This window comes from Acinonyx jubatus, chromosome A1, assembly GCF_027475565.1.
Source record: "Acinonyx jubatus isolate Ajub_Pintada_27869175 chromosome A1, VMU_Ajub_asm_v1.0, whole genome shotgun sequence".
NCBI lineage: Eukaryota > Metazoa > Chordata > Mammalia > Carnivora > Felidae > Acinonyx > Acinonyx jubatus.
Genome location: NC_069380.1, coordinates 205169620 through 205183610, shown reverse-complemented (window position 1 = coordinate 205183610; position 13991 = coordinate 205169620). Strand labels below are relative to the sequence as shown.

General features: G+C 46.9%; 1 protein-coding gene across 4 annotated transcripts in view; it reads left to right on the top strand.

Annotated features, from left to right (window-relative positions):
- OSMR (oncostatin M receptor) overlaps positions 1-13991 on the top strand; it is a 56346-nt gene that overhangs the window by 35311 nt on the left and 7044 nt on the right. For all 4 annotated transcript variants that reach the window (XM_027075701.2, XM_027075691.2, XM_027075704.2 and 1 more), the window contains exons 10-17: positions 1408-1484; positions 2839-3061; positions 6471-6650; positions 7937-8041; positions 9364-9537; positions 10112-10279; positions 13278-13359; positions 13868-13940. In XM_027075701.2, coding sequence (XP_026931502.1) covers positions 1408-1484; positions 2839-3061; positions 6471-6650; positions 7937-8041; positions 9364-9537; positions 10112-10279; positions 13278-13359; positions 13868-13940 — 1082 coding nt within the window. The remainder of the gene's footprint in view (positions 1-1407; positions 1485-2838; positions 3062-6470; positions 6651-7936; positions 8042-9363; positions 9538-10111; positions 10280-13277; positions 13360-13867; positions 13941-13991) is intronic.

Below are 13991 nucleotides of genomic sequence, written 5' to 3'. Positions count from 1 at the left end.
CTTTGTTACTGCTTGGCTTTGGGTTTGGTTTTTTTTTTTTTTTTTTTGGAAGTTTATTCCAACACTAGAACTAAAGTTAAGTGCAAAAGGAAAGTGGCAAACGGATAGAGTGTTTAGTAAATTGTATATACTTTTAGGTTATAGTACCGTAAACCTTAAAAATAATTAATGTTGCTTTTGATGAGAACAAGAAAATGAGATGAATTTGCTAGTGATGAATCTATAGATTTTTTTTTTTTTTTTTTTTTTTTGCCTCTGATAACACTTTGCTTGATGCTGGAAAAGTCGATGCCTATGTGTATTATAACCATACTTAAGTAGAATTGTAGTGAGCAGACTTAAATGGCACCAGGGTAGAGACTACGTGACACAAATATGGAGCACTGTCAACTGTGCTGTGGGGCACTGTTCTGACAAGGACTAATTTATAAACCAGCTGAAGATTTTGCATTAAGCTTAGAGTCCCATGTTGTTTCAATACGTTTTTGATTTAATACTGGCTTCTCCAGTGGGCTATTTAGCAAATTGAAATCTGCTTCAGTACATTTTTTTGGAAAATCCATGGTCATCTTTAAATTGAGGAGAAAGTGTCTGCAACTAAAAAAGGACTTAAGTTTCAGTTATCGGGGGCAGTAAACTATATTTTTATAAAACGGCTAAATCTTTATGTGTTATGTTCCAAAGTAATTCTTCCTCCATGGGGATGTTTGGAATCAGATCACTTGTCCTACAGTTGATTGGAGGTAAAGACAAGGATGCACACTTTTCCAGAACAATGTAGTAAGGGCAGTGAACGGGTGCCCTGAGTGTCTGTCGGGCGGGCAGCTGACCCAGGCAGGTCAGGAGCTGGGGGAGACAGCAGCGTGGGGAGGTGGGGGAATGTGGCCTTCCCAGTGGAGGGGGATCGAGGAGAGGCGCCCAGGTTAGGACCCGGTGAGAAGACCAGTCAATGTGAATTGTGAAGGTGTGGAAGGGTACAACCAGCCCCCGGGCTGTCCATTAGCACGCTTCCGTTACAACCTTTGCGAAGGGAGCAAGGCTGTAGCAATGGTCTGCTGCTCCTAGAAATTCAGCAAATGGGAAATTTACCTAACTGACCTCCTAGAGTTGGTCTAGCTGATGGATGGTTCCAAAATGTTCCGGTGGCTTCCAAAAGCTCAGGCTTGATAAGAGCTTTTCAGTTTGACGCAGCAGACCTTTTGCACGGCACCTACCATGTGCACCGGGTGAGGAGTGAACAATGCGGCCGTGGTCACGTGGGTGGAAGTCACAGAGAGTGAGAAAATGAGAAACAAGCCTCAGGTAGGACGGGTCATCTTCGCCTCCTTTGACCAGAGTAGAAAAAGGGTGAATGTACCGTTCTCCGTACATATCGCAACCCATGATCTTTTCTTTGGTTGATTTCAGCTCCCTCAGAGGCTCCTGATGTCTGGAGGAATATGAAGTCAGTGCAGGGACATTGTGTCGTGACTTTATTCTGGAAGGTAAGCCGCACAGATTCCACCAGACACGTTGGCTTGGCACTGTCCCTCCGTGGGACGCTGGCTGCCGGTGCAGGGCTCCAGCTGGCAAGGATCTTAACATGAGTCCAGCAGAACGTCTTACCCAGTGGGGGAATCCCCGCCCCACTGCTCTAAGTTTTGCAAGGCCCAGGGCACCGGTGTAAGTGGAAAAGCACATACCATATTTGAAAGATACGACTATTTACGTACAGTAACTTACATGTAGGAGTTAGGGGTCAAGCTGAAAAATACTTTACATGTATTTTGAAAAAAGTAAACTAAAATCTATTTTGTCATTGTGCCTTGTCTATTAAGGCCTCCATGGCAACCTGGAAGTCCAGGCTTGTGCTTGAAACTCCCGGATTCCTCAGCTCGTGTTTTCTTATCAAACATGACTATACCGGATGGCTTGGCCCCCAGCCACCGCCCACCTGGCTGTCCTTCCCACCTCCACACTGGCCATCTCTGCAGGGAGCCCAGGCACTCACACATGGGCACAGCCCCGCAGACAGCCTCTCTCAGCACCCATTCTCAGACCTGGGGGTGCTCATACCAGGGGCACCAGCACTGGCTGTTCTTGAGAGGGCAGGCTGGGGGGGACGGCCCCTGGCACCAGGCTTGGGACCTTGTGGGCAGGGAATTCTCTTCGGCCTGGAGGATGGTCTAGAGGGAACCGCGTGCTCCGTGAATGGCTCAGGGCACAACTGCGCAGGGAAAGATGGCTGGAGGGGGAAGGGAGGCCAGGGGCCAGGCCCCTCCTGCCCGGGTCTGCTCGTGTCTTCTCCCCTCGGTGCCCTCTGAGTCCCTTCTTATCCAGGCCGAAGGAGCCCCTTCCTCTCCTGACTTGGTCATGCTTCTCTAGATACAACATGCTCTTGAGGAGCTCAAGTAATCCTGTTCTGTACTCCACTTCAGTTACCGCGGAATGCCTGATTTCAAGCTTGCTTTAGACGGTTATTTTCTCTATTAAACTGTTTTTTAATTTGCTGGTGTGTGTGTGTGTGTGTGTGTGTGTGTGTGTGTGTGTGTGTGTGTCTGTGTAAAGCAGTTGGGGGCCAGGAAAGATGAAAAAGTAATGATGCAAACTCCTTTCAAAGAAAAACCCATTTTGAATTTTTTAACATTTATTTTTGAGAGAGTGGGGGAGGGGCAGAGAGCGGAAGACAGGATCCCAAGCAGGCCCCCGCTATGAGTGTAGACCCCAATGTGGGGCTCGAACTCAACAAGCCGTAAGATCATTGCCTGAGCCGAAATCAAGAGTCGGCCGCTTAACTGCCTGAGCCACCCAGGTGCCCCGAAAACCCATTTTGAAATGATTATCCGTATTTTCTCTCAGCCACTATCAAAATTGCAGGCCAATGGGAAGATTCTCTTCTATAATGTAGTTCTAGAAAATCTAGACAGACCATCCACCTTGAAGCTCCTCTCCATTCCTGCTCCGGCCAATGGCACAGAACTAACCCTCGACCAGTGTTCTTACCAAATCCACGTCACAGCTAACAACAGTGTGGGCACGTCCCCCGCTTCGGTCATCGCCGTGTCCGGAGACCCTGGAAACAGTGAGTTTCGTTTTGTTTTTATTCTGTGGCACAGGTGATGTTATTAAGTAGCAACGGACACATTGGAAAGGCAGTAACCTGGTGGGACAAAAGAGCTAGCTCCTGAACACCATTAGTCTTTTTCTTTTGGTCCAGGCATGGCTGTGTGTTTCCTGGGACAGCCCTCCTCGCTGTGAGAGTTCAGCCACAGCTCAGGACATTGCTGCCCTGAGATTCTCCAAGAAATTCAGAGAATTATCTCACATTTGCTCAAGTAAATGCAACACCAATAAGCAGTCTTCGCTGAGAGCTGGGGTTGGTGTAAACGTGCTTTGTACCTTATGAAATCGCGGGTCGCATTTATCGTACTGTAAAATATTTGTCAGTCCTTGCCACCCAGAAAGAGCCCATTAGCATTGCCAGAGGTGAGAAGAAGAACTGACTGGCACCATCTTTCTGGAAGGCTTTGCTGAAGTAGAATGAAAGATGGCAACTGGCTAATCCCTCAGCCTGTGAGAGACCAGACAAGGTAGAGGTGACCTTCCATGGACAGTCAGTAGCCATATTAATTACCTTCCTGGGAGAGCTGTAAAAAGAGGTTGGATATACTACCCCCCTGCCAACACACGCACGCACAGGAACGCGTAGGAGACAACGCACGCTTGGGCAGAAAGTAGTCGACGTCGTGTACTCATTTGTGCACCTGTCGATCATGCTCTTCTTCAGGCTCTGCTGTGACACTTTCAGGTCCTGCTCATGGGGCTACAGCACGTTGTGTTATACCTGTTACTCAGGTTAGGCTTCAATTTAGGTTAAGTAGGCTTGATGAGAGAGAAGTATTGCTTGGTTTTATTTTATTTATTTTTAAAGAACAATCCAGTGTGTCAAGTAAGAAAAAGAAATTAAGCTTGGGCACAGAAGAAAAACTAAGGAGTTCCTTAACGTGACCTTTGCTTATCCAGAACTGCATTAGAGAAGGAAGTGAAAAGCTGTATTCTGTCTTCATTAGGACAAAGCAGGAAGAGTGGGCATTGCATTCACCCTGGGGGAGCTGATAGGTAAAAGAAGACGGCCTTGAATGAGGCCCGGTCCAAACAACACTAAGCACTGTAACCTGTTTGGGGGTCTTCTCTATCTGTGGGTTCCTACCGAACCTTCCTTCCCTATGCCCTGCTCTCAGACCTCCATGCCTTCCCCCGTGAGGGTATCCAGTCTTCCTTAAGTGGCCCACATTCTTTTTTTTTTTTTTCTTAATATGTATTTATATTTGAGGGAGAGAGAGGGAGAGTGAACGTGTGAGTGGGGGAGGGGCAGGCTCCAGGCTCTGAGCTGTCAACACAGAGCCCCACACGGGGCTCAGACCCACGAGCTGTGGGATCATGACCTGAGCCGAAGTCATTTGCTCAACTGACTGAGCCACCTAGGTGCCGCCCAGTGGCTCACATTCTTAAATCACTTCAGTGGATAAAATCACCAATGTGCTATGAGGCCGACTGTTAAGGTTAAGCCAATTCATACTAGAGTGTGAATGACTGAAAAAAGATGCCCTTTCTCCTTCCCTCTATCTCCACTTCTTAAAACATATTTGCAGCTTTCAAACAGCAGCTTGATAAGAGTTACGGTTCTAAGTTTGGGATGAAATTTTAGCCAGTGTGAATAAGAGTGAAAAATGTCAACTTTGATGCAAACGAGATTTATTTCTTTAACGGAGGAAGACAGGGAAGCCACATAGGTGGGGTATACAAAGGCCTTCATGGGGAACCCTTTATCTTATACCTAGAGCTACACATCCCTTTGGGTGTCCCCCACTGGATAATAACTAGAAAAATTAATAGCACTGTGCTTTCACACCAATGTTCAGGTGTAATTAGGATTGCCCAATAAAATACAGGATGCCCAGTTAAATTCAAATTGCAGGTGAACAACGAGTCAAGTTTTAGTAGAAGTCTATACCAAGCCATGTTTGCTCCTTTCAGAGCAAATACTGCTTTTCTGAGCAGCTGTCTGCAGGCCCACTCCTGGTCTGGGTCTGTCTCACTTGACTGGCTGGGACCACTGCCCTGTCAACAGTGGCAGGCTGTGAGGTCAGCCTCGGGAACTAGGAGCAATTCTCATCCCTGAAGGCGCAGGGTGAGTCTGCTTGAAATCACTAGAACTGTCGTCCGTTGAGATCATATCGCTTTTTTCCAATTTAAACCTATCGTGGCTTATAAAGTATGTTGAGATTGGTCATGAGTAGTGTGCACGTCCCTGCATAGTCCAACTTAGTACGTATCTGAACTCTTTCCTTTGTTGTTCTCACTCAGTTTCTACCCCTAACATCACAGAAGTAATAATTCAGGAGCAGCCAGCATCATGTGGGGGGATTAAGGCGCATTATTTATCTGTTCAACAGATATTTTTTAAAAGCAGATCGAGGGGCGCCTGGGTGGCTCAGTCGGTTGAGCGTCTGACTTCAGCTCAGGTCACGATCTCGTGGTCCGTGCGTTTGAGCCCCGCATCAGGCTCTGGGCTGACAGCTCAGATCCTGGAGCCTGCTTCCGATTCTGTGTCTCCCTCTCTCTCTGCCCCTCCCCCATTCATGCTGTGTCTCTCTCTGTCTCAAAAATAAATAAACGTTAAAAAAAAAATTTTTTTTTTTAAAGCAGATCAAGTACCAAGGGGTGCCTGGGTGGCTATGTCAATTAAGTGTCTGACTCTTGACTTCGGCTCAGGTCATAGTCTCACGGTTCATGAGTTCGAGCCCCACGTCAGGCTCTGCACCAACAGCACAGAGCCTGCTTGGGATTCTCTCTCTCTCTCTCTCTCTCTCTCTCCCCCTCTCCCTGCCCCTCCCCCTCTTGTGTGCTCTGCTTCTCTCTCTCTCTCAAAATAAATAAATAAATAAACTTTACAGAAAAAAAAAAAAAGGTAGATCAAGTGCCAAACATGGGGTCAGCCAGTTTTTCGAGTAAAGGGGAAGATAGGAAATATTTCAGGCTTCACAGATCTGCCTCTGTTCAATATCGTACAATCGTATGATCGTATGATCGGCCTCTGTTCAATATTCTGTATTCTTTGTTTTTGGCAGCTCTTTAAAAATCTGAAACCCCTTCTTAGCTCAAGGGTCATAAAACAAGCTTTGGAGGCTGGATTTGGCCTGATGGCAAGTCGTTCACTGACGCCTGTCTTGGGGCTGAAGTCTCGTTGGGTCTCAGAAGATTAGAACAGAGGTATCCTAAGGGCAGATGTAAATATTTGCTGGGAGGTGAGAGGCAGGAAATCACCTGTGAAAACATTACCCCATCCCCAAGCTTCTGTAGCCACTCAAGTGATGGGGCCCTTAACTGTCAGAGACAGTACGTGTTCAAGTTTATTTTCTTCTTCAAACACTTTTTCGAAAATGTACAATGAATTCCATCTGAAGCATGGCTGTATTTGTAATGTGCAGAAGAGGTTGAAGAAGAAAGAGTCAAGGGCACAGAGGACGGATTCTGTCTGTCTTGGAAACCCCAACCCGGAGGCGTCACGGGCTACGTTGTGGAGTGGTGTGAACGTCCAGGGGACCCGCTCTGTGATCTCCAGTGGAAAAACCTAGGTCCCAATACCACAAGCACAGTTGTCAGCTCAGGTAAGGAGAGTCCTCCGTGTTACCATCTTGTTCCCTGCACCTTGCAGCAACTTCAACCAGGACCTCTGGACCATCTCATGGATACTTGGTGCTAAACTAATCATTTTGAAATGACGACATCAGGCCCGGGGGCTAGGAGTTCACATTTTGCAATGATGTGGTCTAAGATTTGGCCTGAAACATACTTTCACAGACACGCTCTGGACCTGAGGCTGGGATAGGTTTTCACGATTTTATAAATTTGTGCCTTGAAATCAGTTCTCTCAAATGAATGGCAAAGGGACATTATAACCCTCCCCGTCTAGAGAGGTGTATGGATTTGGGACACATTTAGGACATAGCGTTGTCGGAGTCAGTCATCAGCTCCTTCACTTTCGGTGGCAAATGTAGAATTTGATCTCTTACTTCCCGCGTTGGAGTTGTAATTTCAGGAATGGCAGTTTAGTGGAGTCCCAGAAGCCTAGGTTTGCTGCTGGAGTAGAGGTATCAGTAGCGCCATCTTCTGGTAAAGATGTGGGGAATCGTCGACCTGCAGAGGGTGACGGAGGCCAGGGAGGGCATTCAGTGAGGGAATGAGGCTGCCCTCGGCCTGGGCGGTGTCAGTGGCATGGCGGGTGCCGAAGGTGGATTGCAGAGGTGTGGGTGTGAGGGGAAAATGAGGAAGTGCAAGCAAAGCCTTCTAGTGCTCAGCTTGGTGGGGTGGGGGGTGGCGAGAGAAGACAAGTCGCTGCAGGGGACTTGGAGTCAGAAGAGACTTTAAAATGGTTTTCTGGGGACGCCTGGGTGGCCCAGTCGGTCGAGCTTCCGACTTCGGCTCAGGTCATGACCTCACGGCTCGTGGGTTCGAGCCCCGTGTCGGGCTCTGTGCTGACAGCTCCGAGCCTGGAGCCTGCTTCCGATTCTGTGTCTTCCCCTCTCTCTCTCTGCCCCTCCCCTGCTCACACTCTGTCAGTCTCTCTCTCTCTCAAAAACTAAACAGTAAAAAGTAAAATAAAATGGTTTTCTGTGCGTGACTGAATTCTGCACCCACTTTCCTGCACGTGGACAAGATGGTGTTTGAGAGCCCTCGTTGGAGAGGACGGCGTAGAGGACAGCTCCCGCAGGCTTAGTTGGAGTCAGTGGACTCTAAGGCCAGCGGAAGCAGGGAAGACGGTGGAGATGAAGTGCAGAAATCCCGAGGAGGAAGGCATTTAGGAGACGCCAATTCATTTTTCATTTGTTCCTTTGCAGAAATAAAGAGAATGTCACTCTGTGTTATTGAAAACCTGTTGACCTTTCTTCTGTAGATGCTTTTAGACCAGGGGTTCGCTACAACTTCAGAATTTATGGAATTTCTACAGAAAGGATTCCTTATTTATTAGAGAAAAAAACAGGATACTCCCAGGAACTGGGTAAGTCTACAGCGCTTAATGTGTCCGTGGGCAGACTTGTTCAGAACAATCCAGAGATCCGAGCTGTGGGTTCAGGAATATTTCAACACTCTTCCTGATTTTCAGGGTCCCATTTGTTCTGGTAATTGGATTTAAAAAATATTTTTAATCATAAACTATAAACCATTTTCATTAAAGACAGTGTATGGCAAAAGAAGACAAACTCATTGCTAATTTTGCCACCCCAGAAAACAAATATCCCGAGTTAATATTTGATGTATATCCAGGTATTTCTCTCCCTGTACAGATAAACATTTTTAAGTAAAAATGGGACTTCATCCAGTTTATAAAGTGCTTTTTTGACGCATGTCACTAAGTATTATTTAACTATATCATTGCAAATAATTGTTTGCATATGTCAAATCGCCTGTCGTCGGACATTGAGGATTACAAGTTTTTCAACTATAAACTAGGAAACGCATCTTCAAGTGATTTCTCTCTGCAGTGCTCAGTCTCTTTTATCCTTAGCCCAACATCTTATGCCCCGAGTCACCATCATTCTAGTGAAATCTTTGTCCATATCCACAATAATGGTTTTTAAATGAGGTCTTAGAATACTTGAATCAAGGCATGAATTTACATAGTTTCTCATTTCTTTTACAATTTTTAAGACTTTTGACACATGCCGTGAAATCATCCTCGGAAATTTTCCTGTGGTTCCACCAGCCATGGAAGGCAATTTCGATCCCACTGAAATCTGGGCCCTTTGGGACCTCTCCTCCCTTGCACCGATCAGGTCACCTCTTCCCACCCCTTCATGGGTGGGAGGGGGCTGAGACTGGCAGGGTGTGCGCGCACGTGCGTGTGAAACAGGCTCAGGACACCTCCAGAACAAACACTCCTGGGTTGCTTCAGTGACGCTTGCGTAGCTTGGTGCTGTCACAACCCGGGAGCTAGAGTCCCACCAAAACCCCCTTCAGTCCGTCCTCTGGCAGGGTCTTCCGTCAAGCACTGTTTAGAATCCAAGAGCAGAATGAAGTCTAAGAAGGCCTTCATTCTCCTTTTTGCTGCGTGACCTTGCGCAAGCTGTTGAGTCTCTCTGGCCGTCCTTGTCTTCATCTGTGAAAGGCAAGACTTGGACAGGAAGATGGGTCCCCTCCTTCCCAGGCCTCACAAACTGTGTCAGGGCATAAATCCCCCCCGAGAAGTGGAGAAAACTCCCGAACGAGGCATGTAAGTGCCTCCAGGCTCTGGGGTTGGCTTTGGCCCTACTTTTAGTTCGCGTGAGCCCTCTGAGAAGATTTCCGAGTGATGACTCTTCTTACCCCAACTTCCTTTCCTAGTGCCTTCAGACAACCCTCAAGTGCTCATGAGTAACCTGACCTCCTACTCCTTTACTCTGAGCTGGAAGGACTATGCCGCCGAGTCCCAGCCCGGTTTTGTACAAGGGTACTCCCTCTATCTGAAGTCCAAGGCTGCGCGGTGCCTCCCGGGATCTGAAAAGGCAGTCCTCTCAGGTGACGCGTGTGTTTGTTGGTTGGTTTACTCTTTCAAGACTTCACTCTTCAAAACCGCCAGCGAGGTGGCCATGTCTGAGCCCGGCCACACTGAATCCTGGTCTCGCATGCTTTTTGATCCAGAGTGTTCTTCAGCAAACTAGTGGGCCAGACGGCAGGGGGTCAGTGTTTTGACTTACTTAAAACAGAGTGCCCGGTATTTTGGGAAGCATCTGAAATACCATCAGCTGCTTAGGAAAACCTGCCGGTTACGAAGCTTCCTCGCTAAGCCCTTTTTCTTTTTTTCCCTTTGACTTTGTTAAAGGTTATTACAATGTATTTTTAAGTCTCTCTCCAGCTCTTACTGTCTCTCCCACACTGGTGTGCTCTCTCTGGATCACCAGCTTTTCTTGCCATGTTTTCAAGATTTCAGCCATGACCCAGAGTGATGAAATGATGATTTAATATTTGATTGGTGTAGGATGTTGACGGTGCTGAGTCAACAAGACGATTATTGGTGCCCAACCCTGTCATAAGATCTCTCTCACGCTTTTTTTTTTCTTGAAAAAAATTTGTTTTTTCTTTTAAATTACAGATGATTCAATATGTTGCAAATACAAAATTGACAACCCCAAACAGAAGACATTTGTCGTGGAAAACCTGCAGCCGGCGTCTTTCTATGAGTTTTTCCTCACTCCATACACCAGTGTCGGCGAGGGCCCCCAGGGCGCTTTCACAAAGGTCACAACTCCAGATGAATACTGTGAGTTGTCGAGATCAGGAATTTTTAAACCTTTCTTTTCTGTCTCTCTTTCTCTTTCTCTAGATGGGATTCTGTGTCACACACACACACAACATGTCACACAGAATCCAACTACGTTAAACAGACAAGAGTCTGACTGACTTATGGCCTGGAACCTTCCTCTGGCCTGTCTGTCGCAGTGGTCCCTGAGCCACTCGGGCCCAAAATGACTTGAACTCAGTCCCAAAATGGCTGGAAAATCACAGATGGCAGTTTCCTGTCAACTTCAGAAGGGCCCCCGGGGCCCCAGGCCCACTGTCTAGAGGAGGGCGGGTGGTTTTCTCAGCAGAGCTGCCCTCGGCAGCCGGCTCCCTGGCTGGTTTCCCTCAGTGGCAAACCAGCCGCTTCCTGACTTTGCCTTTCTGGGGGCAGTTGAGAGAGATGGGGTGGGGTCTGCTGGGATCAGGCAGGTTCCTTCATGAACCCGCTGTTTGCCGATTGGTGGGGGACAAAAGAGATAAAGAGATCCACTTTTCAAAATGCATTTGGCTTGAAAGGAGGAGAAAGAAGAGGGCAGGGAGAAGGGCAGCAGGAACGAGTTAATGGTAAATCAGATCCTGGTGGTAAACACTGACCTCCAATAAACAGGAAGGTGGGAGTGGGGGTGCAGGGGGAGGAAGCTACTGATGCAGAAGAAGAGGAAAAGCAAGTATCAAATTGTGTATCGTGGAAGTTCCCCACTGGAAGGGACCTTTGCAGACACTCCTCTCTGGGAAACAGGCTGAAAAGTCTGCCTCAAGTTACCAGCGATCCTAGGTCCTCGGTGCAGGGTCCCTTTGCTGGTGGCGGAGCCGTAGGGACATGGTGGCCACAGCAGGTAGAGCTGCTGACCAGGGGTGAGGACATCTGTGTCTATGCCGGCAGATCGGGGCACTCAGGGCTGCTCACTTGTCAGCTGCAACGTGGCCCCAGGTTTCCAAGTTGAAGGTCAGAACTCTCAGATGTCAGTCAAGGATTTATATTATTTGAGCACTCTTAACTGTTTTAGGGTAAATTCAAAATATTTTAATTTATATTCAGGCTGTTGTTATTCCAGCTTTGGTATTTATTTAGCTGGTAGAGGGTGTGTGTGTGTGTGTGTGTACACATACATCATAATACAAATAACTATCTTTACCTCGAGTATATTTTCTAGATTTCATTTATCTCCCTTATTCATGATAAACCTCCTTAGCCTTGGCTGTGACTCTTTATTGGCTTATTGACTATTATTAAAAAGGAAAATAAAGTGCATAATTAGAGCAATGAGAATGACATTCTGCAGTTACAAAAATAATACGGGCGAATGTCACAACTGCCATGCTGAGTGACAGAAGCCAGCCCTGACCCTTGCTGTAAGAGTCCGCTACAGAAAGAGGCAAATGCCATGTGTGTTATTAGAAGGCAAAATGGTGGTTACCTTGGGAGGGGATGATGATTGGATGGGGACACCAGGGGGGCTTTCTGGGGAGCTGATGTTCCTTTTCGTGCTCTGGGTACTGGCCACATGTGTTGGCACTTGTGAAAATGCATTGAGCTGTGCTCTTATGAGCACTTTTCTGAATGCATATAATGCATTTCATCATGCATTTTGCTAAAAAAGTTTAGCAAAACCAGTCTGAAACTTGGAAACTACCATGGCTAGGTCCCCGGACTTCTTAAGTAAGTTAAAAGTCTATAACTTAACCGAATCTTAAAACCAGTTATAGTAGTCCAAAGTACTGAGTTGAGAGCAAAGTATTCTTTAGTGGAGTCAGGAAGAGAGTTTCTTCCCCCTTTCTGCCATCAGGTTTAACTTCAGGCCAGTTGGTGAGGTGTTTGCTCCGGCATCATCTTACCTCTCCGGGTGTCCTTTCCTTGAGACCCCTGTGCTGCCTCATAGCACTGGGCTGGGCGTCTACCCAGGCCCGTCCTCCCTTACAAAATGCCAACATTTCCCACCATATTCCCAGCCCAAAATCAAACCTCATTCCTTCCAGGACAGCCAGGTGTCAGGGCTGGTGAGCAGGTGGGGTGGGGGGGAGGCTGTGGGGGGGGGGGGCAGGGAAGCAGATATATTGAACAGAAATATACGTACATGTGTACGTGTGAATGACCGTTAGCCCACCAACCCCCCTCCCCATGCAATTTGCATCTGCAAAAGACGGTGTTTACTGGCCCAGTGGAATTACTATTTGTTGGGCTTGCAGGCAGTGGGAACAGAAAAGATGGGTATTTAAGAAAATGACCTATCTGAGGAATCAAAATGGATAATTATTCCAGGTTAAGACACATTCAGGTCATTTTGTCTGAGACTGACTAAAAGTGGGGGGTGCATTAGTTCATTTCTGAAGTGTAACGGAAACCCTCAAAATCTCCGTGGCATACAAAAACGAATATTTCTGTTCATGCTCTTGGCTTAACTGATCTCAGCGGGGCCGTGCCAGGCTGGACTCGAGGCTTTCGTCAGGTTTGGGTTGGTTCCATGGCTTCACTCTGGGGCTCAGGCTAAAAGGGCAGCGGTTGTGAGAGACAGATCCTTCTCCTGGTGGATCACAGGGGCCTAGAGGGCAAGGCAGGCTGTGCGTGTGCACTTAAAGCAGCTGCTCGTGTTACAGCTACTACCAGCCCATTGGCCAAACCTAGTCACATGGCTGAGCCCCAAGTCAGGACACAGGGAAGTACGCTCACTGTGAAGCTTTGGCAAGGGTGGGGGGGTGGTAATAATTCTGATATGGGGGCGGGGGGGGGGTGAAGAATTGGGAATAGTGATCCGGTCTCATAGAGGAGGGACCAAGTCCAAGTCTAGGTGTTGACGGCGAACGGTCCCTGTGTTGGTTGGGAGGTGGAACCCCCCACCCCATCAGCCAGAATTCAGATTGAATCTTGCATAACTAGACCTTTGAGGATTAATAACTATGTAAAATTACTCTCAAACTTACCTTTGTTCCTTTGAGGAGGGAAAAGTACTCAGGAAAATTTTCTCTGTTTTCTTCTCCAGCCCATATACTGATACGTATCATACTCCCCATGATTTTCTCCATTTTGCTCATCATGATCTTATGCTACTTGAAAAGTCAATGGTAAGTGCGTGGGGAAGATTTTATCTAAGAAGAAAGAGAAATATCTAGAAAAGAGTTTAATAAGATAGAAATCACACGGAATAAAATGAGAGAAGGTGCTACAAAGGTGAAGGACAGAGACTTCGATGAAAATGTGAAAATTCTGTTAACAATTTTGCTTTTCAGGTTGAGACATAAGGAAAACAATAGCCATTTGAAAAGATTGCAAAGCCTGTTCAGTAACACTAGTTAAGATTATGGTATTTCACATAGTGTGTGCTTGGCAGTATTCTAAGTGATTCTGAGTACTTTGCCTCCGGCTCATTTAATCCTCTCCACGCCACTTGTAAGTAAGAGCCTTATCTCCGTGGAATGGATGAGAAGATGTAAACATAGCGGAGTTAAATAGCCTGGCCAGGGTCCCACAGTCAGTGATAGAGCGAGGGTGAGAACCCAGGAAGCTGACTGCAGACTTCTCTTAACTATTCACTATATTGCAAAATTCAGTCTAATTTTCACTGTTTTCTAGGATGAAGGAGAAGTGTTACCCTGACATTCCAGATCCTTACAAGAGCAGCGTTCTGTCATTAATAAAATCCAAGGTAAATGCTGGGAGATTGTACGTATACCACGTATCTGTTAAAGACTAATCG